The sequence below is a fragment of the Ovis aries genome, chromosome 3 (genome assembly GCF_016772045.2).
Source record: "Ovis aries strain OAR_USU_Benz2616 breed Rambouillet chromosome 3, ARS-UI_Ramb_v3.0, whole genome shotgun sequence".
In the NCBI taxonomy this organism is placed as follows: Eukaryota; Metazoa; Chordata; class Mammalia; order Artiodactyla; family Bovidae; genus Ovis; species Ovis aries.
The window spans coordinates 169,296,408-169,321,409 of record NC_056056.1 but is presented as its reverse complement, the minus strand read 5'-3'; the positions used below and the strand labels follow the sequence as shown (position 1 = coordinate 169,321,409).

The 25,002-nt window shown below is 39.0% G+C and overlaps 2 protein-coding genes across 6 annotated transcripts in view; one reads left to right on the top strand and one right to left on the bottom strand.

Moving 5' to 3' along the window:
• Nucleotides 1–25,002, top strand: part of ANKS1B (ankyrin repeat and sterile alpha motif domain containing 1B) — a 1,156,475-nt gene that overhangs the window by 292,676 nt on the left and 838,797 nt on the right. The window lies entirely within an intron of this gene.
• The window catches only part of GARIN6 (golgi associated RAB2 interactor family member 6), a 45,571-nt gene continuing 24,126 nt past the window's right edge, over nt 3,558–25,002 (bottom strand). Inside the window, exon 2 of the mRNA XM_027973911.1 lies at nt 3,558–4,198. Coding sequence (XP_027829712.1) covers nt 3,558–4,198 — 641 coding nt within the window. The remainder of the gene's footprint in view (nt 4,199–25,002) is intronic.

The following is a 25,002-nucleotide window of genomic DNA, read 5'->3' as shown; positions in this document are numbered from 1 at the left end:
CACTGACAATTATGCACTACAATCCCAAAATGAGAATAGAACACTAAAACATTGATTATAATTTTGAAATCATTTCACTACTCATTAAGTCACTTTTAATTCTATTGTATCACCCTCAAATTTTTCTTGTGCATTGTGATTCACAAGCCCTTAGAAGAGCTTCAGAAATAAATAAAACAAGCCGAACAGAATTAGGAAATTTGAAGCCACAGTGAATTCATTTCTACATAAAGATGAAAAAGCACTTAATATGAAAAATAGTGTAATGGCAAAGGTGTGTTTATGTAGCTACACAAAATAAAAGTGGAAAAATAATCTAGGCTAAGAAAGAATTCAGTATATCTCAAAAGTATTATTTTCTGTTTTGCAACAAATATGAAGCAATTGTGTTCAAGAGACCGTTACATGTTTTTACATCTATGCCATAATTTAATCACAGCCACTCAAATTCCAATATTGATTTATTGCACTTAAAGAATCTCTTTATCTTAGTATAAGCTATTTATAAAACTTTAAGACAATTTATACTAACCTTACAGAATTGTTTTCAATATTTACCAGCCTGTGAGATCCATAAAGGTACACTGTGTATTGCTCAGTGTCTATGATTTAATGCCAACATTGTTCCTGGAATATTGTCAGAATTACATAGTATTTGAATTAAATGATTTTCTATAGGGTTTCATTTCTTCACTTGTTGATGTTTGATAGAAACCAATGCAATCCTGTAAAAAAATTATCCTTCAATTAAAAATAAATAAATTTAAAAACGCTTTTATGTATTTAAAAGGGTGTGTTTGTGTGTATGTTAGTCAAGGGTATAGAAAAAAGGAAGTTAAGAAACATAGGTTTTGATTTTATTAATATACTCTTATCTGCTTAACAGTTTACCAATAATTGAACGCTTTTACCTATTTTTTGGCTCATAAAATTAATATCTTTGTATTTTTATTTTCAAAAGTAGAATTCTTATAAAATAGCAGAACTCTAAGCTATCATAATATATGACTGTATCTGGGTTCTCCATCATCTTATTAACATTTACATTTATTTTTTAAATTTTAACTTATTTTGTTCTACTAGGTTTGGGAGTAGGCTTGGTAGTAACTTGCTTTTGTTTATAATTTTTAATATTTTTATTTGCCATTTTTCGGTGTAGGCTTGTATCACTTGAGCTATTTTAATAGCTATATTTACCCTAAATTGTTTCCCGATCTGAAGCTTTTCTTCCTTTTATAATATTGTATGGGCATATGTTGTGTAGTTTTTTAACCATCAAAGTCACTAAACCTTATGGTCTTTTTAAAAAATTCATTTCATCTAGAATTTCTTTTAAAAAATTTCAAATATGGCTTTATATTTGTTTTTAACTTGTTGATATCTAGTTTTTCTATGACCTTACATTTGACAGCAGCTCTCATTCCTTTCATTATATGCCATCATGCTTGGCTTAGGTTTTTTTCTGAATGTCTTATTTTAATTTTCCTATTTTTAAAAACAGTGATCCACTTTGATATTTTTGCACATATACTGCAGGAGAAATATCATTGTATTAAAACTGTTAGCTGACATGATTGTCTGCTTTTTAATTTATATTTTATACTCTGTCAGGTTTAAAAAGTATTCTTATTGGGTTTTTAATTGTTACTGCTTTAAATGTATAAACTTACTTGAGATGCAGAACCTTTTTAAAAAAATGTATTTAATCTAACAAATCAAACAGAATTCTTTTACCAAATTTCTCTTCTAGTCTTCTTTTACTAATGTTCTCAATTGTTAATGGGTTCCCCTTTAACGTGTGTGTGTGTGTGTGTGTGTGTGTGTGTATATATATGTATGCTTAGTCACTTCAGTCATGTCTGACTCTTCATGACACTATGGGCTGTAGCCCTCCAGTCTCCTCTGTCCATGGGATACTACAGGCAAGAATATTAGAGTGGGTTGCCATCCCCTCCTCCAGGGAACCTTCCTGACCCAGGGATCGACCAGCATCTCTTACATCTCCTGCATTGGCAGGAGGTTTCTTTACCACTAGCACCAAACCTCCCTGCCAATGCAGGAGACATAAGAGATTCCTGGGTGGGGAAGATGCCCTCAAGGAAGACATGGCAACCCACTCCAATATTCTTGCCTGGAGAATCCCATAGACAAAGGAGCCTGGAGGGCTAGAGTCAATGGGGTCACAAAGATTCAGACATGACTAAAATGACTTAGCACATATATATACATATATAATTATAACAACATTTTTAATGTGATGATGTAAACTATAAAAATACTTATTATATTTCACAATAAAATTAATGTGCGATGGTTTTCACACTGCTGCTGCTGCTAAGTCGCTTCAGTCTTGTCCGACTCTGTGCGACCCCAGAGACGGCAGCCCACCAGGCTCCCCCTGTCCCTGGGATTCTCCAGGCAAGAACACTGGAGTGGGTTGCCATTTCCTTCTCCAATGCATGAAAGTGAAAAGTGAAAGTGAAGTCGCTCAGTCTTGTCCGACTCTTAGCGACCCCATGGACTACAGCCCACCAGGCTCCTCCGCCCATGGGATTTTCCAGGCAAGAGTACTGGAGTGGGGTGCCATTGCCTTCTCCATAATCATTCTAAGTGGCCCTAAACTCATCAAGGTTTATGTAAAGGCTCTGAATGCTTACTCGATCTTGATTTCTTCCATAGATAAAGGTAGCATTTGCCTAGGGGAAGATAAGTAAAGAAAGTGATACCAGTAAAACTGCTTCCTTCTCTTTCTGTAGCTAAACAACAAGAGCTTATAGTAAGAATTTTGAGCTTTCAATTCTACTCTGCCATTTGATGCAAGAAGTTATCCTACAGTATCTCTACAATGACCACTCTAGTTTTGCTGGAACAGTTTGTGTCAGTGAGAATATTTATTAAAATACACATTTTGTTAGTATTTATCCTGGTCAGACGATATGTGCTTTAATAATTTGATGTATGTGTGTGTGTGCTCAACCAGGTCTAACTCTTTGTGAACCCATGGACTATAGCCCATCAGGCTCCTCTGGCCATGGAATTTTCCAGGCAAGAATATTGATGGGGGATGGGGGGTTATCGTTTCCTGTTCCAGGAGATCTTCCCAACCCAGGGATTGAACCTGCATCTCTTGCATCTGCTGTATTGTCAGATGGATTCTTTAGCGCTGTACCACCTGGGAAGCCCAGTGTTTTGATAGGTACTAACAAATTATGCACATCTCACTGTCACTGATTAATACAAAAATCAGTACATGGCAGTCTTGAGGAGACATACATTCTGAAAAATGTCTGCCTACCTGGGTTGGAGTATATGTTCAGGAATAGATTGGGTGGTCAGGTCAGGCTGCTGCAGGTGGCAATATGATACTGGATATGAAATTAACACTTGCTGACAGCTAACAAATCTCTTCAATACAGCCTTGGGGAACTCTTTGGAGAAGCACTAGGAACCTCCTTAGGGTGCCATGGGCTCCAAATGAGGCTCATTTGGTCTTGAGTCCTTCCAAAAATTAGAATATTTTCCAGATGAGCCTCTGTACCAAAGCCTCTGCAGGACTTTTAGCTGTTCTCTCTAAGCACCCTGGCCCCATCTTTTTGAGACTTACCACTGGGCACTTCTTCTCTTTTCTTAGATCCAGTTATGTCCAGAATGTTCCTAGCTGGGGTGGCCTGGGTTCTGCTGTGAGCGTTTACTGATGGTCTCAGGATATAAATGAGTTTTTTCCACTGAATAAAAAGATCCCCTCTATCTGTAGGAGGACACAGCTGAAGGTAAAAAGAGCGGCCAGTGGCAAGCTTCAGGCAGAGCTGTTGTTTTTTACTGTTATGAATGGATATCTCTACAAACTTTAAGGGAAGCAGCCTGGTTAGCTCTAAGATCTGTGTAGGCTTTTTACCTCTCTTTCGGGCAGCAGGGCCATGCCTGTTAGAGTCATCACAGATAGCAGCTGGTTGGGCCAGCAGCATGACATCAGGCAGTGTGAGGTGGGGGCTGGTACGAACGATGCCCACAGTCACCATTCGGGCCCGGTTGTGCACATCAATCACTTCTCCTTTCCTGCTGACCTGTATAAAGTCACTCTCAAACACTGGTGCATATTGGAATATAGGGTACTCCCCCTTGTACAGTTGTCGCTGCAGTTTCCCCATAGAGGTATTAAACATACTCATGGCAAGACTGCTTTTGGCTGAGTAGTATGCTAATGTATATTGGCTGCTGTTCACTAACTTTTATCAAGATAGTTCCTAGAGCCTTTCCCAAGCCTTCCTTACCACACCTTGTAGAGCGTCTTGTTTCCCTGGTCTCTCCAGCAGTTGGGCTAACAGTGGTCTCCTGCAGACTTTGCCTCTGAGTGACTGAGAGCAAGGTGTGGGAGCTGATTACTGACTACTCAGTGCTAGAAACAGTTTCTTCTGGACCTGACTGTGCCCTGCCTAGAGCATGGAGATATCAGGGCATGCAGAAGCCAGGCTTCCAGTAGATGTCAGGGTGTGCAGATATAAAGGTATGCAGTTAACAGGGTCCCAGTATGTCAGAGTGCACAGATGTTAAGATGCACAGATATTGGTATTCAATAATCCCATTGCATCTCTCCTCCAGAAACTGTACCTTTCAACTAAGCCTAAACTACCTTGAGGGACCCCTCTTATCCTCTCCTGCCCATTGTGACCTTGGCTTATTACACAGACCTTTGTCTATGTCATGCAACAATCCCGTCCTCAGAGCAGGGTAACTGTCCTCTCTACTTGACCCATCCTCCTCACCAGGCCACACTGCCACAGCTCAGAAGACCACTCCCTCCTCCCCGGGCCCATCTAAGGATCTTAATACTTACTGAAAAATTGCTTTCCAAAAGGGTTGGGCAAACTTTCTGTTAGGTGTGAATTTAAAATATGCATACTCTCTTAACCAGCACTTCTAACTGCTGACAATTAGAATTAATTGTAGGCAATTTACCTTAAAGACAGTTGAACAAGTTGGTAAACAAGACAGATGTATAGAATGTTTATCAAGGTTTATTGTAGCTAAAATAATCATAAACAAGATTAATATCTTATAGTAAGGGCTTGGTTAAATAGATTATGGAGCATTCTGTGAAAGAACACTCTGAAGTCATAAAAATGATTATGTAGTTCCTTATTTATTGAAATGAAAAGATATACCTGATAATATTCTTTTAGGAAAAATAAAAAAGCAAATGTTTCAGACTAGGTTTATACCTGTGATCCAATTTATATAAAATCATACATATGTGTGTTTGGGTATGAAATTGCAATATATTCAAAGAAATGTTTAAAGTGCTTCTCCCTGGATGGTGTAATTTTTATTTTCTTATATTTCCTGTTTTCTCTTGGGATACTTATTTACTTCTATTAATGGGAGGAATTAAGCTATTTTTATTAAGAATATTTTTACAGCCACCAAAAATTTTATGTTTTGACCTGCCCTCAAGTTGCTGAGATTTTCCCTAGACATCTGTACCCTACCTGTACAGTGGAAAGAGCCTTGAACATCATATATATGCTCTAGTCTTTACTATCAAATTGGTTTATTAAAGAAGTAGTCAGAAAATTTGCTATTATTGGAATGACAATTTACATAACACACATACATACACATGTAAAGCCATCTTTTTTGAGTTTTTTATCTGTTCTGTAAGTAGAAATGAACACATTCTTTCCTTCATATCAAAGTATCTGGTTATTTCTGGAAATATGAATACTTTATTCTTTATTTATTGAGAGGCTTAGTCACATATCAATAGCAGTTCTTATTGGCCTATCCAAAATCTTTATATTTTAATTTCCACTTCATGTTTACATTTTCTATGATTAGAAAAAAGAATAAGCCTAACATATATTTAGTAATCAAACTAACCTTTCAAATCTATTCAAGAGATTCTGGTATTTGTTGAAAGGAATAGGTAGCACTAGATACAGTATAATTTAATTTAGGTGCTTTTTAAATATAAATTTATTTATTTTAATTTGAGGCTAATTACTTTACAGTATTGTGGTGGTTTTGCCATACATCGACATGAATGTATGAATCTGCCATGGGTGTGCTCGTGTTCCCCATCCTGAACCCCCCTCCCACCTCCCTCCCCATACCATCCCTCTGGGTCATCCCAGTGCACCAGCCCTGAGCACCCTGTCTCATGCATCGAACCTGGACTGGTGATTCATTTCACATATGATAATATACATGTTATAATGCCATTCTCCCAAATCATCCCACACTCGCCCTCTCCCACAGAGTCCAAAAGACTGTTCTATACATCTGTGTCTCTTTTTCTGTCTCACATACAGGGTTATCATTACCGTCTTTCTAAATTCCGTATATATGCATTAATATACTGTATTGGTGTTTTTCTTTCTGACTTACTTCACTCTGTATAATAGGCTCCAGTTTCATCCACCTCATTAGAACTGATTCAAATGTATTATTTTTAATGGCTGAGTAATACTCCATTGTGTATATGTACCACGGCTTTCTTATCCATTCTTCTGCTGATGGACATCTAGGTTGCTTCCATGCTCTGGCTATTATAAACAGTGCTGCGATGAACATTGGGGTACATGTGTCTCTTTCAATTCTGGTTTCCTTGGTGTGTATGCCTAACAGTGGGATTGCTGGGTCATATGGCAGTTCTATTTACAGTTTTTTAAGGAATCTCCACACTGTTCTCCATAGTGGCTATACTAGTTTGCATTCCCACCAACAATGTAAGAGGGTTCCCTTTTCTTCACACCCTCTCCAGCATTTATTGCTTGCAGACTTTTGGATCATTGCCATTCTGACTGGCATGAAATGGTACATCACTGTGGTTTTGATTTACATTTCTCTGATAATGAGTGATGTTGAGCATCTTTTCATGTGTTTGTTAGCCATCTGTATGTCTCCTTTGGAGAAATGTCTGTTTAGTTCTTTGGCCCGTTTTTTGATTGGGTCGTTGATTTTTCTGGACTTGAGCTGCAGGAGTTGCTTGTATAGTTTTGAGATTAGCTGTTTGTCAGTTGCTTCATTTGCTATTATTTTCTCCCATTCTGAAGGCTGTCTTTTCACCTTGCTTATAGTTTCCTTTGTTGTGCTGAAGCTTTTAAGTTTAACTAGGTCCCATTTGTTTATTTTTGCTTTTATTTCCAGAATTCTGGGAGGTGGGTCATAGAGGATCCTGCTGTGATTTATGTTAGAGAGTGTTTTGCCTATGTTCTGGTCTTACGTTTAAATCTTTAATCCATTTTGAGTTTATTTTTGTGTATGGTGTTAGAAAGTGTTCCAGTTTCATTCTTTTACGAGTGGTTGACCAGTTTTCCCAGCACCACTTGTTAAAGAGATTGTCTTTAATCCATTGTATATTCTTGCCTCCTTTGTCAAAGATAAGGTGTCCACAGGTGTGTGGATTTATCTCTGGGCTTTCTATTTTGTTCCATTGATCTATATTTCTGTCTTTGTGCCAGTACCATACTGTCTTGATGATTGTGACTTTGTAGTAGAGCCTGAAGTCAAACAGGTTGACTCCTCCAGTTCCATTCTTCTTTCTCAAGAATGCTTTGGCTTTTAAGAAATAAAGTGAAGACATACTGATTTTCTTAAAAGCACTTTCATGCCATGCATATATGTTATAAGATTCTTATCTTAGGCTTCCATTAGACCACTGAGCTAATTGCCTTGTCTCCAGGGAAACCAGAAACAATATTACTTATAGAGCCTAAAGACTTTCACAATTTTTTCCTAACCAGTCATCAGAACAGCAACAGTAGAACCTCTCTTATGTGGCCTGATAACTATCATGTGTAGCGTTCTGGCAAATATGTCTATTTTCATTGAGTCTGATGAATTTTTATCTGGAATTCCTCTAGATATTTAGAAAACTGTCTTAGGATTTGCTTCAATAGTTAAGAAGCTGAGATGGCTAAATAAGAAATCAACCTGAACCTGAGATTAACAAATTCTTGGAAGACTGACCTATGCAAACTTTGGTGTGATTAATGTCAGAAAATGTTTTGCTTATGTTCTTTTCTAGGAGTTTTATGGTATCATGTCTTATATTTCAGTCTTTAAGCCATTTTGAGTTTTTTATTTTGTCCCAGGAAAGGAGGCATTTAATCTTTATTTTTTAACATGGACATTCTATACTTCTGGTCAATGCACCTTTTTTTTTTCTTTAATGATTAAAGCAATGTGCATTTGGCCACAAACAGGCTGTTTTAGTTAGCATAGAATTCAAGTTAAATCATGTACAAGCTAGAATGACTTCCCCATACCTCAATATGTAGAAGTTTCTTCTATTGATAATCATAAGCAATTAATTGAATTTCAATAATTAAGTATGCAGTAAAGCCTTAAAATAACATTAGGAATGCAAATGTCATTGTAGGACCTCTTTCTTTTTTTATATTGAAATTTAGTTGATTTACAATATTACATTAATGTCATATGTATAGCATAGTGATTCAATGTTTTTATAGATTATATTGAGTTTATTTTTGTATATGATATGAGTGTGTTCTAATTTTATTGATTTACACGTGGCTGTCCAACTTTCCCAGCACCACTTGTTGAAGAGACAGTCTTTTTCCCATTTTTATATTCTTGCCTCCTTTGTCGAAGATTAATTGACCATAGGTGTTTGCATTTATTTCTGGGCTCTCTTTTCTGTTCCATTGATCCATATGCCTGTTTTTATACCAAAAGATACATATACTCTTATGTTCTAGCAGCACTATTCAGAATAGGCAAAACATGGAAACAACCTAAAATATCCATCAACAGATGAATGGACAAAGATGTCATATACATATACAATGGAATACTACTCAAACATTAAGAAGAACAAAATAATGCTATTTGCAGCAACATGGATGCAGTTAGAGATTATTATACTAGGTGAAGTAAGTCACACAGTGTGCCTGTGTCAGGTAAGTGTGATATCACTTATATGTTGAATCTAAAATATAACACAAATGAACCCATCTACAAAAGAGAAACAGACTCATAGACATAGAGAACAAACTTGTGGTTGCCAAGGTGGAGGGGGGAGGGACCAGGATGGACTGGGGTTGGTAAATGCAAAACAATTACTTTGAGAATGGATAAAATAAGGTCCTAATGTATAGCACAGGCAACTATACTCAATATCCTATGATAAATCATGCTGGAAAAGAATATTAAAAATAACGTAGATATGTATAAAACTGAGTCACTTTGCTATACAGCAAAGAATGGCATAACATTGTAAATAAACTATATTTCAATAAAAACTGTTTTAAGTAATTTTTCGTGTAAATGCAGCAGCTCTTAGCTTTCTGTACAGTTAGACATTCTTATAGTAAATTTATGTTCCTTCTCCTCTCCATGAGAGATTGAGGTAAATTATCAGAATTTAACCTCCTGGGCCTTATATGGGGCTTCCCTGGTGGCTCAGAGGGTAAAGTATCTGCCTGCAATGGAGGAGACTGGAATTTGATCCCTGGGTCAGGAAGATCCTGTGTTTGTCATCCCTGAAATTGAGATGATCCTTTAGGTATCTTTCAACTCCAGAATAGTTATGCTTTTGTGATAGGAGTTTAGCTTTCCCTCCTGTAATAAAATTACTACATACTTTGGGAATATTTCAAACAATAATAATGACTTAAGGAATTACTCAGATATTAACAGCTCTGGGAATTTGTGATACAACCATAATCTTATTCTTCTGCTAAATTTCCTCTTGCCAAAACTTTTAAAAGAACTAATATTTGAAATATGGAAATGACAAAGCTGTTAGTTCAGTAAGGTGAGCATTCAGTGGGAGTAGTGCTTTGTTGTTCAGTTGCCAAGTTTGTGTCTAACTCTTTGCAACCCCATGGACTGCAGAATGCCAGCCTCCCCATCCATCACTATCTCCCAGAGTTTGCTGATTCATGTCTATTGAGTAGGTGATGCCATCCAACCATCTCAACCTCTCCTACTACCTTCTCTTCCTGCCCTCAGTTCTTCCCAGCATCAGAGTCTTTTCCAATGAGTGTACTCTATACATCACGTGGCCAAAGTTTTGGAGCTTCAGTTCAGCATCAATTCTTACAGTGAATATTCAGAGTTGATTTCATTTAGGACTGACTGGTTTGATCTCCTTGCAGCACAAGGGACTCTCAAGAGTCTTCTCCAACACCACAGTTCAAAAGCTTCAATTCTTCAGCGCTCAGCCTTCTTTATGGTCCAGGTTTCACATTCATATATGACTACTGGGAAAACCATAGCTTTGACTAGACGGACCGTTGTTGGCAAAGTAATGTCGCTGCTTTTTAATACACTGTCTAGGTTTGTCATAGCTCTTCTTCCAAGTAGCAAGGTTCTTTTAATTTCATGGCTGCAGTCAATGTTCACAGTGATTTTGGAGCCCAAGAAAATAAAATTTGTCGCTGTTTCCACTTTTCTCCCTTCTATTTGCCATGAATTGATGGGACCAGATGTTATAGTCTTAGTTTTTGAATGTTGAGTTTCAAGCCAGTTTCTTTTTACTTTTCTCTTTCACTCTCTACAAAAGGCTCTTTAGTTCTTCATTTTCTGCCATTAGAGTGGTATCATCTGCATATTTGAAGTTGTTGATATTTCTCCTGGCAATCTTGATTCCAACTTATGATTCGTCCAGCCCAGCATTTCATATGATGTACTCTGCATAGAGGGAGTTGGTGATGGACAGGGAGGCCTGGCATGCTGCGATTCATGGGGTTGCAAAGAGTCGGGCACGAGTGAGTGACTGAACTGAACTGAACTCTGCATAGAAGTTAGATAAACAGGGTAATAATAAACAGGCTTGTTATTTTCCTTTCCCAATTTTGAACCAGTCTGTTGTTCCATGTCCAGTCCTATCTGTTGCTTCTTGCCTACATACAGGTTTCTCAGGAGACAAATAAGGTGATCTGGTATTTCCATATCTTTAAGAATTTTCCACAGTTTGTTGTGATCCACCCAGTCAAAGGCTTTAACATAGCCAATGAAGCAGAAGTAGATGTTTTTCTGAAACTCCTTTGCTTTCTGCATGATCCAACAAACATTGGCGGTTTGATCTCTGGTTCCTCTGCCTTTTCTAAACCCAGCTTCTGCATATGAAGTTCTTGGTTCACATATTGCTGAAGCCTAACCTGAAGAATTTTGAGCATGACCTTGCTAGCATGTGAAATGAATGCAGCTGTATGGTGCTTAGTTGCTCAGTTGTGTCTGACTCTTTGTGACCCCATGGACTGTAGCCCACCAGGTTTCTCTGTCCATGGGGTTTCTCTGGGCAAGAATATTGAAGTGTGTTGCCATGCCTGCCTCTCCAGGGGATCTTCCCAACCCAGGGATTGAACCCAGGTCTTCCGCATTGCAGGTGGATTATTTACCATCTGAGCCATCAGGGAAGCTCAAAAATACTGGAATGGGTAGCCTATCCCTTCTCCAGGGGTACTCCCTGACACAGGGATTGAACCAGGATCTCCTGCATTGCAGGTGGGTTCTTTACTAGCTGAGCTACCAGGGAATTTCAGAGCTACCAGGGAATTTCAGTTGTACGGTAGTTGGAACATTCTTTGGCATTGCCCTTCTTTGGGATTGGAATGATAACTGACCTTTTCCAGTCCTGCGGCCACTGCTGAGGGTTCCAAATTTGCTGATGTATTGAGTGCAGCACTCAATATGTCATCTTTTAGGATTTTAAATAGCACAACTCAAATTCCGTCATCTCCACAAGTTTTGTTTGTAGTAATTCTTCCAAAGGCCCACTTGACTTTACCTTCCAGGATGTCTCGCTCTAGGTGGGTGACCACAGTATCATGTTATTTGGGTCACTAAGACTTTTTTGTAAAGTTCTGTGTGTTCTTGTCACCTTTTCTTAATCTTTTCTGCTTCTGTTAGGTCCTTACCACTTCTATCCTTTATCATGCTCATCTTTGCATGACAAAGATGGGTATCTCCAATTTTATTGAAGAGATTTCAGGTCTTTCCCATTGTATTGTGTTCCTCTATTTCTTTGCGTTGTTCACTTAGGAAGTCTTTCTTATCTTTCCATGCTTTATTCTCGAACTCTGCAGTCAGTTGGATGTATCTTTTCCTTTCTTCCTTCACTTTTGCATTTCTTGTCTCAGCTTTTTGTAAAGCCTGCTCAGACAACCACTTTGCCTTCCATTTCTTTTTCTTTGGCATGGTTTTGGTCACAAAATATGGTTAAACATTTGAAACAGAATTTGGCTAATAATGAATATGGCTGTAGTAGACAGATTAAGTCCCTTCTCCATATTCTAACCTTTACAACCTATGATTATGTGATGACCTTATATGGCAAAAGGGCTTGCAGATGTGATTAAGTTAAAGATCCTGAGGTGGAGAGATACCCTGGATTATCCATGTGGACCCAATGTAAGCACAAAGGCCCTTATAAGAAAAAGAATGGAGGGTTAGAGTCAGAAAGATATGTGATATGTGATGGTGGATGACACCAACCTTATGGTAGAAAGTGAAGAAGAACTAAAGAGCCTCTTAATGAAAGTGAAAGAGGAGAGTGAAAAAGTTGGCTTAAATTTAACTCAGCATTCACAAAACTAAGATCATGGCATCCGTTCCTATCACTTCATGGAAAATAGATGGAGAAACAGTGGAAACAGTGGCTGACTTTATTTTTGGGACTCCAAAATCACTACAGATGGTGATTGCAGTGATGAAATTAAAAGATGCTTACTCCTTGGAAGGAAGGTTATGACCAGCCTACACAGCATATTAAAAAGCAGAGACATTACTTTGTCAACAAAGGTCCATCTAGTTAAGGCTATGGTTTTTCCAGTGGTCATGTATGGATGTGAGAGTTGGACTATAAAGAAAGCTGAGTGCTGAAGAATTGATGCTTTTGAACTGTATTGTTGGAGAAGACCCTTGAGAGTCCCTTGGACTGCAAGGAGATCAGTCTTGGGTGTTCATTGGCAGGACTGATGTTGAAGTTGAAACTCCAATAGTTTGGCCACCTGATGCGAAGAGCTGACTCATTGGAAAAGACCCTGATGCTGGGAAAGATTGAGGGCAGGAGGAAAAGGGGATGACAGAGGATGAGATGGTTGGATGGCATCACCAACTTGATAAACATGGGTCTGGGTTGACTCCAGGAGTTGGTGATGGACAGGGAGGCCTGGTGTGCTGTGGTTCCTGGGGTCGCAAAGAGTTGGAATGACTGAGTGACTGAACTGAACTGAGTTGAACTGATGTATTAAAGCTATAAAGCCCTTGTCTAATGCTACATTAGCTGTATCACACATATTTTGATTTTGTTTTTCTTTATTCAGTTCAGTTCAGTCGCTCAGTTGTGTCCGACTCTTTGTGACCCCATGAACTGCAGCATGCCAGGCTTCCCTGTCCATCACTGACTCCCAGAGTCCACTCAAAACCACATCCATTGAGTCGGTGATGCCATCTAACCATCTCATCCTCTGTTGTCCACTTCTCCTCTTGCCCTCAATCTTTCCTAGCATCAGGGTCTTTTCCAATGAGTCAGCTCTTCGTATCAGGTGGCCCAAACTATTGGAGTTTCAGCTTCAACATCAGTCCTTCCAAAGAACACCCAGGACTGATCTCCTTTATGATGGACTGGTTGGATCTCCTTGCAGTCCAAGGGACTCGCAAGAGTCTTCTCCAACACCACAGTTCAAAAGCATCAATTCTTTGGTGCTCAGCTTTCTTCACAGTCCAACTCTCACATCCATACATGACCACTGGGAAAACCATAGCCTTGACTAGACGGACCTTAGTCAGCAAAGTAATGTCTCTGTTTTTGAATATGCTATCTAGGTTGGTCATAACTTTTCTTCCAAGGAGTAAGTGTCTTTTAATTTCATGGCTGCAATCACCATCTGTAGTGATTTTGGAGCCCCCCAAAATAAAGTCAGCCACTGTTTCCCCATCTATTTCCCATGAAGTGATGGGACAAGATGCCATGATCTTCGTTTTCTGAATGTTGAGCTTTAAGCCAACTTTTTCACTCTCCACTTTCACTTTCATCAAGAGGCTGTTTAGCTCCTCTTCACTTTCTGCCATGAGTGGTGTCATCTGCATATCTGAGGTTATTGATATTTCTCCCAGAAATCTTAATTCCAGCTTATGCTTCCTTCAGCCCAGCATTTCTCATGATGTACTCTGCATAGAAGTTAAATAAGCAGGGTGACAACATACAGCCTTGACATTCTCCTTTTCCTTTTTGGAACCAATCTGTTGTTCTGTTGTTCCATGTCCAGTTCTAACTGTTGCCTCCTGACCTGCATATAGGTTTCTGAGGAGGCAGAAAGGCTTTGGCATAGTCAATAAAGCAGAAATAGATGTTTTTCTGGAACTCTCTTTGCTTTTTCAGTGATCCAGCAGATGCTGGCAATTTGATCTCTGGTTCTTCTGCCTTTTCTAAAACCAGCTTGAACATCGAGAAGTTCACAATTGATGTATTGCTGAAGCCTGGCTTAGAGAATTTTGAGCATTACTAGCGTGTGAGATGAGCGCAATTGCTTGGTAGTTTGAGCATTCTTTGGCATTGCCTTTCTTTGGAATTGGAATGAAAACGGACCTTTTCCAGTCCTGTGGCGACTGCTGAATTTTCCAACCTTGCTGGCATATTGAGTGCAGCACTTTCACAGCATCATCTTTCAGGATTTGAAACAGCTCAACTGGAATTCCATCACCTCTACTAGCTTTGCTCATAGTGATGCTTTCTAAGGCCCACTTGACCTCACATTCCAGGATATCTGGCTCTAGGTGAGTGATCACACCATCGTGATTATCTTGGTTGTGAAGATCTTTTTGTATTGTTCTGTGTATTCTTGCCACCTCTTCTTAATATCTTCTTCTTCTCTTAGGTCCAGACCATTTCTGTCCTTTATCGAGCCCATCTTTGCATGAAATGTTCCCTTGGTATCTCTGATTTTCTTGAAGAGATCTCTAGTCTTTCCCGTTCTGTTGTTTTCCTCTATTTCTTTGCATTGATCCCTGAAGAAGGCTTTCTTATCTCTTCTTGCTATTCTTTGGAACTCTGCATTCAGATGCTTATATCTTTTTTTTTCTCCTTTGCTTTTCACTTCTCTTCTTTTCACAGCTACTTGTAAGGCCTCCCCAGACAGCCATTTTGCTTTTTTGCATTTCTTGTGCATGAGGATGGTCTTGATCCTTGTCTCCTGTACAATGTTATGAACCTCATTCCATAGTTCATCAGGCACTCTATCTATCAGATCTAGTCCCTTAAATCTGTATACGTTAGATAGTGACTATTTTAGGCTTTGATACTATATGATCTCTGTTGCAATTTATTAAATAACAACCTTATTTATGAAAATGGGCAGTTGGCTGTATTTTTGCTGAAGTTTACTGACCACTGGACTATGGAATAAAAAAATTAGAACTCTACTACTAATAGTGAAATCCATATCAATATGATCTATTTGGAAATATTTTATGGTGATAAAAATTTTATCCTGTGCAGAAAAATAAAAACTTATTAAAAGAAGGCAAAAAATGTATGCTTTTATAGGTAACAAGTCTCTGAAGTGCCAGTTTCTAAACTTTCAAACTCAAAGTACAATTTCACAGAAATAATTTTAGATGTCCAACTTAAACACATTTCTCAGCAACTGAAACCACATCTCAGTTGGTATAGAACCACTCTGGACTTTTAGAAGCTAAATTCTAAATGAGATGTGTACCCTCTGTGGTTTGTGAGATGAGTACTTCTTCCAAGTGTTAGTGAGCAACTATTTGGTGCAAAACTAATAATTCTGTCAAAGTTAAGGCCCAACTCAAATGCTTTTTCCTTCCTAAAGGTTTAGTCAGTCCTCCCCTGCCAGAAATATTTCCCTTAATATTCAGATAACTTATTTTTTTCCATCTGTGAATCTCTCCCTTTTATTATGATTATGTATGTGTGTGTATATATTTATATATAGTAGGTCAGTTTCTCAGTCATGTCTGAGTCTTTGCAACCCCATGGACTTCAACATGCCAGGCTTTCCTATCCTTCCCTATCTCCTGGAGTTTGCTCAAACTCATGTCCATCGAGTCAGTGATGCCATCCAACCATCTTATCCTCTTTCACCCTCTTCTCCTCTTGCTCTTAATCTTCCCAGTGAGTCGGCTTTTCTCATCAGGTGACTGAAGTATTGGAGCCTCAGCTTCAGCATTAGTCCTTCTAATGAATATTCAGAGTTTATTCCCAATATCTATTGTTTTAGGTTGTAAGCTGCCTGAGGGCAGTGTCTGTGTTTAGAAATGTTTATGCTTCAGCACACTCTGCTTTATGCCTTGCACTAGGCACTCAGGCTATGCTAATTAAATTCTGAATTTTTCTTGGTATCTTCCTTATAGGGAGATAAGCTAGAGTGGTATAAAAAGCATTCATTTTGGTAATCTGAATTATAATTCTCTCTTGATGACTTGCTAAGAATACATCCAACCTCTCTGAATCAGCCTCAGTTGCCACATTTGTAAAATGAGGATGATTCCATACATTGTTTTGTGAGAATTAATGGGTTGACCAGTGTCAAGTGCCTACAGAAAACCTAACACATAAAACATTACCTTTATTTTGTCTAATGGATGTATGCAGTTTTTGTTTTATACACTATTCGATGAATGAAATATTTTAAAAAGAATGAATTAATAACCCATTAATAAGTAAATGTGAACAATGCAAAAAAGGCAAATTATATCTCCATTGAGTGCTCATTAGTAAAATGTTACATTGTTTTCTGTATCTGTCAACAAATATTTTATCCACTGTACTTCTTACAGTTACCTTACTAGTAAAAATAAAGCTCTATTTAATTTGAATGAACTCCTAGAAGCACTTTTATTACTTACTTTAATTCCTGGTGCAGCTGAGATTTGGTCCTACTTATTAGGCTTCTACATTCTGAAAACAGATAAAATTAATAGGAATTATAAGGGAACTTTTTAAAAGAAAAATGGTATCCACTATCTTTTTATATCCTATGGATGAGCAGTATATTTTATACCGGAAGGGAAAAACAACCATAAACAAAAAATGAAGATTATCACCAGTCTTGCTCTTTTTTATATTTTTGGCATGTTTTTGCCTAGGTGTGATAATGCACCACAACTCTTCAGTGAGACTCTGCAATCCAGCTCTGCTCAGGCTGGGCCATGATATTCCCTTTTCGATGTGCCTCTTTCCCCTGTTATCCTGCTCCTTACCAAACCCAGTTTTCCAAGATGGTTTTTCACTCTACCTAATTTATGTTATTCAGCCCTTGTAGCCTCTTGCTACATAGCTTAATGTATTGGAAAAGTGAGTAAAAAATTACTTCTTGTTGGGTGCAAGGGTAAGGGGCTGGGATTGGTATGTATCAGGAAGGGGATACATACAACTCTATGAAGAGAACAAGTGAAAGGGAAAGGAAATAATAGGTGAGTGATGATGAAAGGAAAATGGTAGGTAGATGGAGAAGAAAAAAAGAGCTGTAGGTTCTATTTGTAATCTAGAAATGTAGAATGTAGGTTGTATTTGTAATCTTTGACTGCAAGTGGCATATTGATTTTTCAAACATATAGTGATGATAGGAATACAAGGTGGAAGCTGGAGCAATTTGTCACTGTCACCTGAATGTGGAGAGGAAATTATAGAATGTTATATACCTTTGATGAGTCATTTTTCAATGCAACAAGTGGACAGCTGGCTACCTAAAATACATTTAAAATGTATTATTTCAAGGGCCTATCATTTTATGATAATTAAGTTTGTAATTTACTCTTAAATTGTTTTGTTTATAGTAACATATGTTGCAACAGAAAAATATTTAGAAACTAATATCAGTTCAGTTCAGTTGTTCAGTCGTGTCCGACTCTTTGCGACCCCATGAATTGCAGCACGCCAGGCCTCCCTGTCCATCACCAACTCCCGGAGTTCACTCAGATTCACGTTCATCAAGTCAGTTATGCCATCCAGCCATCTCATCCTCTGTCGTCCCCTTCTCCTTCTGCCCCCAATCCCTCCCAGCATCAGAGTCTTTTCCAGTGAGTCAACTCTTCGCATGAGGTGGCCAAAGTACTGGAGTTTCAGCTTTAGCATCATTCCTTCCAAAGAAATCCCAGGGCTGATCTCCTTCAGAATGGACTGGTTGGATCTCCTTGCAGTCCAAGGGACTCTCAAGAGTCTTCTCCAACACCACAGTTCAAAAGCATCAATTCTTCAGCGCTCAGCCTTCTTCACAGTCCAACTCTCACATCCATAAACGACTACTAGAAAAACCAAGACTTGACTAGACGGATCTTAGTCGGCAAAGTAATGTCTCTGCTTTTGAATATACTATCTAGGTTGGCCATAACTTTTGTTCCAAGGAGTAAGTGTCTTTTAATTTTATGGCTGCAGTCACCATCTGTATTGATTTTGGAGCACCCAAAAATAAAGTCAGCCACTGTTTCCACTGTTTCCCCATCTATTTCCCATGAAGTGATGGGACCAGATGCCATGACCTTTGTTTTCTGAATGTTGAGCTTTAAGCCAGCTTCTTCACTCTTCTCTTTCACTTTCATCAAGAGGCTTTTTAGTTCCTCTTCACTTTCTGCCATAAGGGTGGTGTCATCTGCATATCTGAGGTTATTGGTATTTCTCCCGGCAATCTTGATTCCAGCTTGTGTTTCTTCCAGCCCAGCATATCTCATGAGGTACTCTGCATATAAGTTAAATAAGCAGGGTGACAATATACAGCCTTGATGGACTCCTTTCCTATTTGGAACCAGTCTGTTGTTCCATGTCCAGTTCTAACTGCTGCTTCCTGACCTACATACAGAATTCTCAAGAGGCAGGTTAGGTGGTCTGGTATTCCCATCTCTTTCAGAATTTTCCACAGTTTATTGTGATCCACACAGTCAAAGGCTTTGGCATAGTCAATAAAGCAGAAATATATGTTTTTCTGGAACTCTCTTGCTTTTTCCATGATCCAGTGGATGTTGGCCATTTGATCTCTGGTTCCTCTGCCTTTTCTAAAACCAGCTTGAACATCAGGGAGTTCATGGTTCATGTATTGCTGAAGCCTGGCTTGGAGAATTTTGAGCATTACTTTACTAGCATGTGAGATGAGTGCAATTGTGCGGTAGTTTGAGCATTCTTTGGCATTGCCTTTCTTTGGAATTGGAATGAAAACGGACCTTTTCCAGTCCTGTGGCCACTGCTGAATTTTCCAAACTTGCTGGCATATTGAGTGCAGCACTTTCACAGCATCATCTTTCAGGATTTGAAATAGCTCAACTGGAATGCCATCACCTCCACTAGCTTTGTTCATAGTGATGCTCTCTAATGCCCACTTGACTTCACATTTCAGGATATCTGGCTCTAGGTGAGTGATCACACCAGCGTGGTTATCCAGGTCGTGAAGATCTTTTTTGTACAGTTCTTCTGTGTATTCTTGCCACCTCTTCCTAATATATATTAATATATTTCAGTTCTTAATCTAATCTTTAAATTTCCTTAGGTCAGGACATTTCAAAGACAACTATTTTTACATAACTTCTTGGATACAATTAATAAAGCTGATTCCTTTTAATGCCTTGATTTCTTCAACTATATACAATGGGATTGTACATACTCAGTTGTTCTTATATGGTTAAACTAGCCTCAAAAACAAGTTGGCATATCAAAAGTGCTTCTTTTGGAGATCATTTTGTTTTGTGCCTCAAAAATCAGAAAAGAAAAAAATCAGAAAAGATAATATCAAATGTCTTGCCAATTCTGTCTTTCTTTTGGTTTCAGAATTTTAGTTCATAGTAATATTTTAACATGCATGTTACAGTTTCTTAATTCTAACTTGTTTTCATAGTTCTTTTTCCATTTATGTGGTCACTTTGAAATATATTATATATTTCATCTTTGCTGCTGCTGCTCAGTCGCTAAGTTATGTCCAACTTTTTGCCACCCCTTGGACTGTAGCCATCCAGGCTCCTCTGTCCATGGGGTTTAGAATACTGGAGTGGGTTGCCATTGCTACCTCTAGGAGATTTTCCCCACCCAGGGATTGAACTCCCATCTCCTGTGTCTCTTGCATTGACAGCATATTCTTTACCACTGAGCCACCGGATTTTTAAAAATGATTTTGTTTTTCCTAGTTTTAAATATTTCTATGATACCTTGATAATGGAGCTCCTGACAATATAAATTCTGGGGACATTGGTCATTGTCCAGCATTTGGATGAACCTGAATCTTTTAGACAGTAAGAAATAATGTAAATCATTCTAAATAGTTCCTTTTTCATGTTTGTATTGTAATGCAGTCAATAAAACAGTTTAATAGACTTACAAAAAGAATCCTTTAATTGAGGAGTATAAATGCTTTTAATTGCAGCCATTCCTTTGAGGGTTATCTGAGTAAGAAGCTGCCTGGCGCATTGTATGCTAGGGCACAGTACCCAGTATTCACCCTCTGCAAGGAGACTTTCTGGATTAATATCATCATGCCTTAGCCACCACTTAGGTCACCTATCATCACTCAAACTCTCGTCTTTCTATTGCTCCCATTGAACTCAAATTCCCTTCCCTTCTCTTATTTCCTGCTGCTGCTGCTGCTGCTAAGTCACTTCAGTCGTGTCCAACTCTGTGGAACCCCATAGACGGCAGCCCACCAGGCTCCCCCGTCCCTGGGACTCTCCAGGCAAGGACCTGTCTGTAAATCAGCAAAACTCCTATAGTATTATCCTCTCCTGTAAATGTTTCTTCATGTCTTGGCCTTATTCAGAAGTATTTTTATTTGCATATGTATTAAATGCAGTACTTGGATGCAATCTCAAAAACGACAGAATGATCCCTGTTCATCTCCAAGGCAAACCATTCAATATCACAGTTATCCAAGTCTATGCCCCAACCAGTAACACTCAAGAAACTGAAGTTGAACGGTTTTATGAAGACCTACAAGACCTTTTAGAACTAACACCCCAAAAAGATGTCCTTTTCATTATAGGGGACTGGAGTGCTAAAGTAGGAAGTCAAGAAACACCTGGAGTAACAGGCAAATTTGGTCTTGGAATATGGAATGAAGCAGGGCAAAGACTAATAGAGTTTTGCCAAGAAAATACACTGGTCATAGCAAACACCCTCTTCCAACAACACAAGTGAAGACTACACATGGACATCACCAGATGGTCAACACCGAAATCAGATTGATTATATTCTTTGCAGCCAAAGATGGAGAAGCTCTATACAGTCAACAAAAACAAGACCAGGAGCTGACTGTGGCTCAGATCATTGCCAAATTCAGACTGAAATTGAAGAAAGTAGGGAAAATCACTAGACCATTCAGGTATGACCTAAATCAAATCCTTTATGATTATACAGTGGAAGTGAGAAATAGATTTAAGGGCCTAGATCTGATAGATAGAGTGCCTGATGAACTATGGAATGAGGTTCGTGACATTGTACAGGAGACAGGGATCAAGAACATCCCCATGCACAAGAAATGCAAAAAAGCAAAATGGCTGTCTGGGGAGGCCTTACAAATAACTGTGAAAAGAAGAGAGGTGAAAAGCAAAGGAGAAAAGGAAAGATATAAGCATCTGAATGCAGAGTTCCAAAGAATAGCAAGAAGAGATAAGAAAGCCTTCTTCAGGGATCAATGCAAAGAAATAGAGGAAAACAACAGAATGGGAAAGACTAGAGATCTCTTTAAGAAAATTAGAGATCCCAGTGGAACATTTCATGCAAAGATGGGCTCGATAAAGGACAGAAATGGTCTGGACCTAACAGAAGCAGAAGATATTAAGGAGAGGTGGCAAGAATACACAGAAGAACAATACAAAAAAGATCTTCACGACCCAGATAATCATGATGATGTGATCACTGATCTAGAGCCAGACATCTTGGAATGTGAAGTCAAGTGGGCCTTAGAAAGCATCACTACAAACAAAGCTAGTGGAGGTGATGGCATTAGAGTTGAGCTGTTTCAAATCCTGAAAGATGATGCTGTGAAAGTGCTGCACTCAATATGCCAGCAAGTTTGGAAAACTCAGCAATGGCCGCAGGACTGGAAAAGGTCCGTTTTCATTGCAATGTCAAAGAAAGGCAATGCCAAAGAATGCTCAAACTACTGCACAATTGCACTCATCTCACATGCTAGTAAAGTAATGCTCAAAATTCTCCAAACCAGGCTTCAGCAATACGTGAACCATGAACTCCCTGATGTTCAAGCTGGTTTTAGAAAAGGCAGAGGAACCAGAGATCAAATTGCCAACACCCGCTGGATCATGAAAGAAGCAAGAGAGTTCCAGAAAAACATCTATTTCTGCTTTATTGACTATGTCAAAGCCTTTGACTGTGTGGATCACAATAAACTGTGGAAAATTCTGAAAGAGATGGGAATACCAGACCACCTAACCTGCCTCTTGAAAAATCTGTATGTAGGTCAGGAAGCAGCAGTTAGAACTGGACATGGAACAACAGACTAGTTCCAAATGGGAAAAGGAGTCCATCAAGGCTGTATATTGTCACCCTGCTTATTTAACTTTTATGCAGAGTACATCATGAGAAATGCTGGGCTGGAAGAAACACAAGCTGGAATTAAGATTGCTGGGAGAAGTATCAGTAACCTCAGATATGCAGATGACACCACCCTTATGGCAGAAAGTGAAGAGGAGCTAAATAGCCTCTTGATGAAAGTGAAAGAGAAGAGTGAAGAAGTTGGCTTAAAGCTCAACATTCAGAAAACGAAGATCATGACATCCGGTCCCATCACTTCATGAGAAATAGATGGGGAAACAGTGGAAACAGTGTCAGACTTTATTTTTTGGCAGGGGGTGGGGGGCTCCAAAATCACTGCAGATGGTGATTGCAGCCATGAAATTAAAAGACACTTACTCCTTGGAAGAAAAGTTATGACCAACCTAGATAGTATATTCAAAAGCAGACATTACTTTGCCGACTAAGATCCGTCTAGTCAAGGCTATGGTTTTCCAGTAGTCATGTATGGATGTGAGAGTTGGACTGTGAAGAAGGCTGAGCGCCAAAGAATTGATGCTTTTGAACTGTGGTGTTGGAGAAGACTCTTGAGAGTCCCTTGGACTGCAAGGAGATCCAACCAGTCCATTCTGAAGGAGATCAGCCCTGGGATTTCTTTGGAAGGAATGATGCTAAAGCTGAAGCTCCAGTACTTTGGCCACCTCATGCGAAGAGTTGACTCATTGGAAAAGACTCTGATGCTGGGAGGGATTGGGGGCAGGAGAAGAAGGGGACGACCGAGGATGAGATGGCTGGATGGCATCGCTGACTCGATGGACGTGAATCTGAGTGAACTCCGGGAGTTGGTGATGGACAGGGAGGCCTGGCATGCTGCAATTCATGGGGTCGCAAAGAGTCAGACATGACTGAGTAACTGAACTCAACTGGACATTGTTGCCATGAGATTGGTAAGATGGTATACCATCTGTATATATTTGTAGAATCCTAAATGTCCTTCTAGTCAAGGCCATGGTTTTTCCTGTGGTCATGTTTGGATGTGAGAGTTGGACTGTGAAGAAAGCTGAGAGCCGAAGAATTGATGCTTTTGAACTGTAGTGTTGGAGAAGACTCTTGTGAGTCACTTGGACTGCAAGGAGATCCAACCTGTCCATTCTGAAGCAGATGAACCCTGGGATTTCTTTGGAAGGAATGATGCTAAAGCTGAAACTCCAGTACTTTGGCCACCTCATGCAAAGAGTTGACTCATTGGAAAAGACTCTGATGCTGAGAGGGATTGGGGGCAGGTGGAGAAGGGGACGACAGAGGATGAGATGGCTGGATGGCATCACTGACTCAATGGACATGAGTCTGAGTGAACTCCGGGAGTTGGTGATGGACAGGGAGGCCTGGCGTGCTGGGATTCATGGGGTCGCAAAGAGTCGAAACGACTGAGCGACTGAACTGAACTGAACTGAAGCCAAAATTGTTACCATGGACAGCTACTATTCTTATCACTCCTTTCTTAGGTAATTATCCCTTTAACATATTAACTGTTTTCTTCCTAAATATTGAATAGTATTTTAAGTGATGAGAATACAGTGGTAAAAATTTTGCATTCTAGTAAGGGAGACAATATCAAGTAAAGAAATGGATAAGTTTTGATAGCAGAAAATTAAATTGCATAATTGAGGAAGGCCTCCCTGGAAAGGTGCCATTTGAGTTGAGACCTAGTGACAGGAAGAGGCTAGCCATGTGAAGATCTCTGTGTCAGGCAAAATGAACTGTCAGTTCACTTTCAGTCCCAGTGCTGAGGGCTGCCCTAGAGTGTGTTAGGAGAAGGGTTAGAGGTTGAGGTCAAAGAGCTAGTTGGGGCCAAATTTTATTGAACTTTGTAAATCTGGGTAAAGAGTTTTGACATTTTTGACTTTATTCTAATTCAAATGAGAAACCATCAGAGGATTTTAAGCAAGAATTTACTTGATTTAATTTACATTAAAAATCTTTTGTGTACTCCTACCTAATTATATTAAGCATACATCTGTGTTCATATGTATTAATAATGACAAACTACCCAAGCAGAACACCAAAATGTCAAGAAGGTTTGGTTGCCTATAGGGGTAGATTTAGGCTTCCCAGGTGGCAATAGTGGTACAGAACCTGCCTGCCAATGCAGGAGACATAAGAGATGCGGGTTCCATCCCTGAGTTGGGAGGATCCCCTGGAGGAAGGCATGGCAACCCACACCAGTATTCTTGCCTGCAGAATTCCCATGGATAGAGGAGCCTGGCGAAATACAGTTCATAAGACTGCAAAGAGTTAGACACAACTGAAGTGATTAGCATGCACACATATGTGGGGCTAGATCAGAGAAATCTCAGTACTATGGAAGGAAGTTATATTTTGTTTCTTGACTTGTAAGTTAGTATTCTATAACATATATGTTCAGTTTTTGGTTATTGAAAGGATTATATGCTATTTCAGAATAGCAGAAAAATAAAGAAAAAGTTATTGACATATTGTTCAAAAGAGAACCATTTTGATGAATTTTTGCATTTTTTGCTGTGCAAGTTTTATGAATATGTATA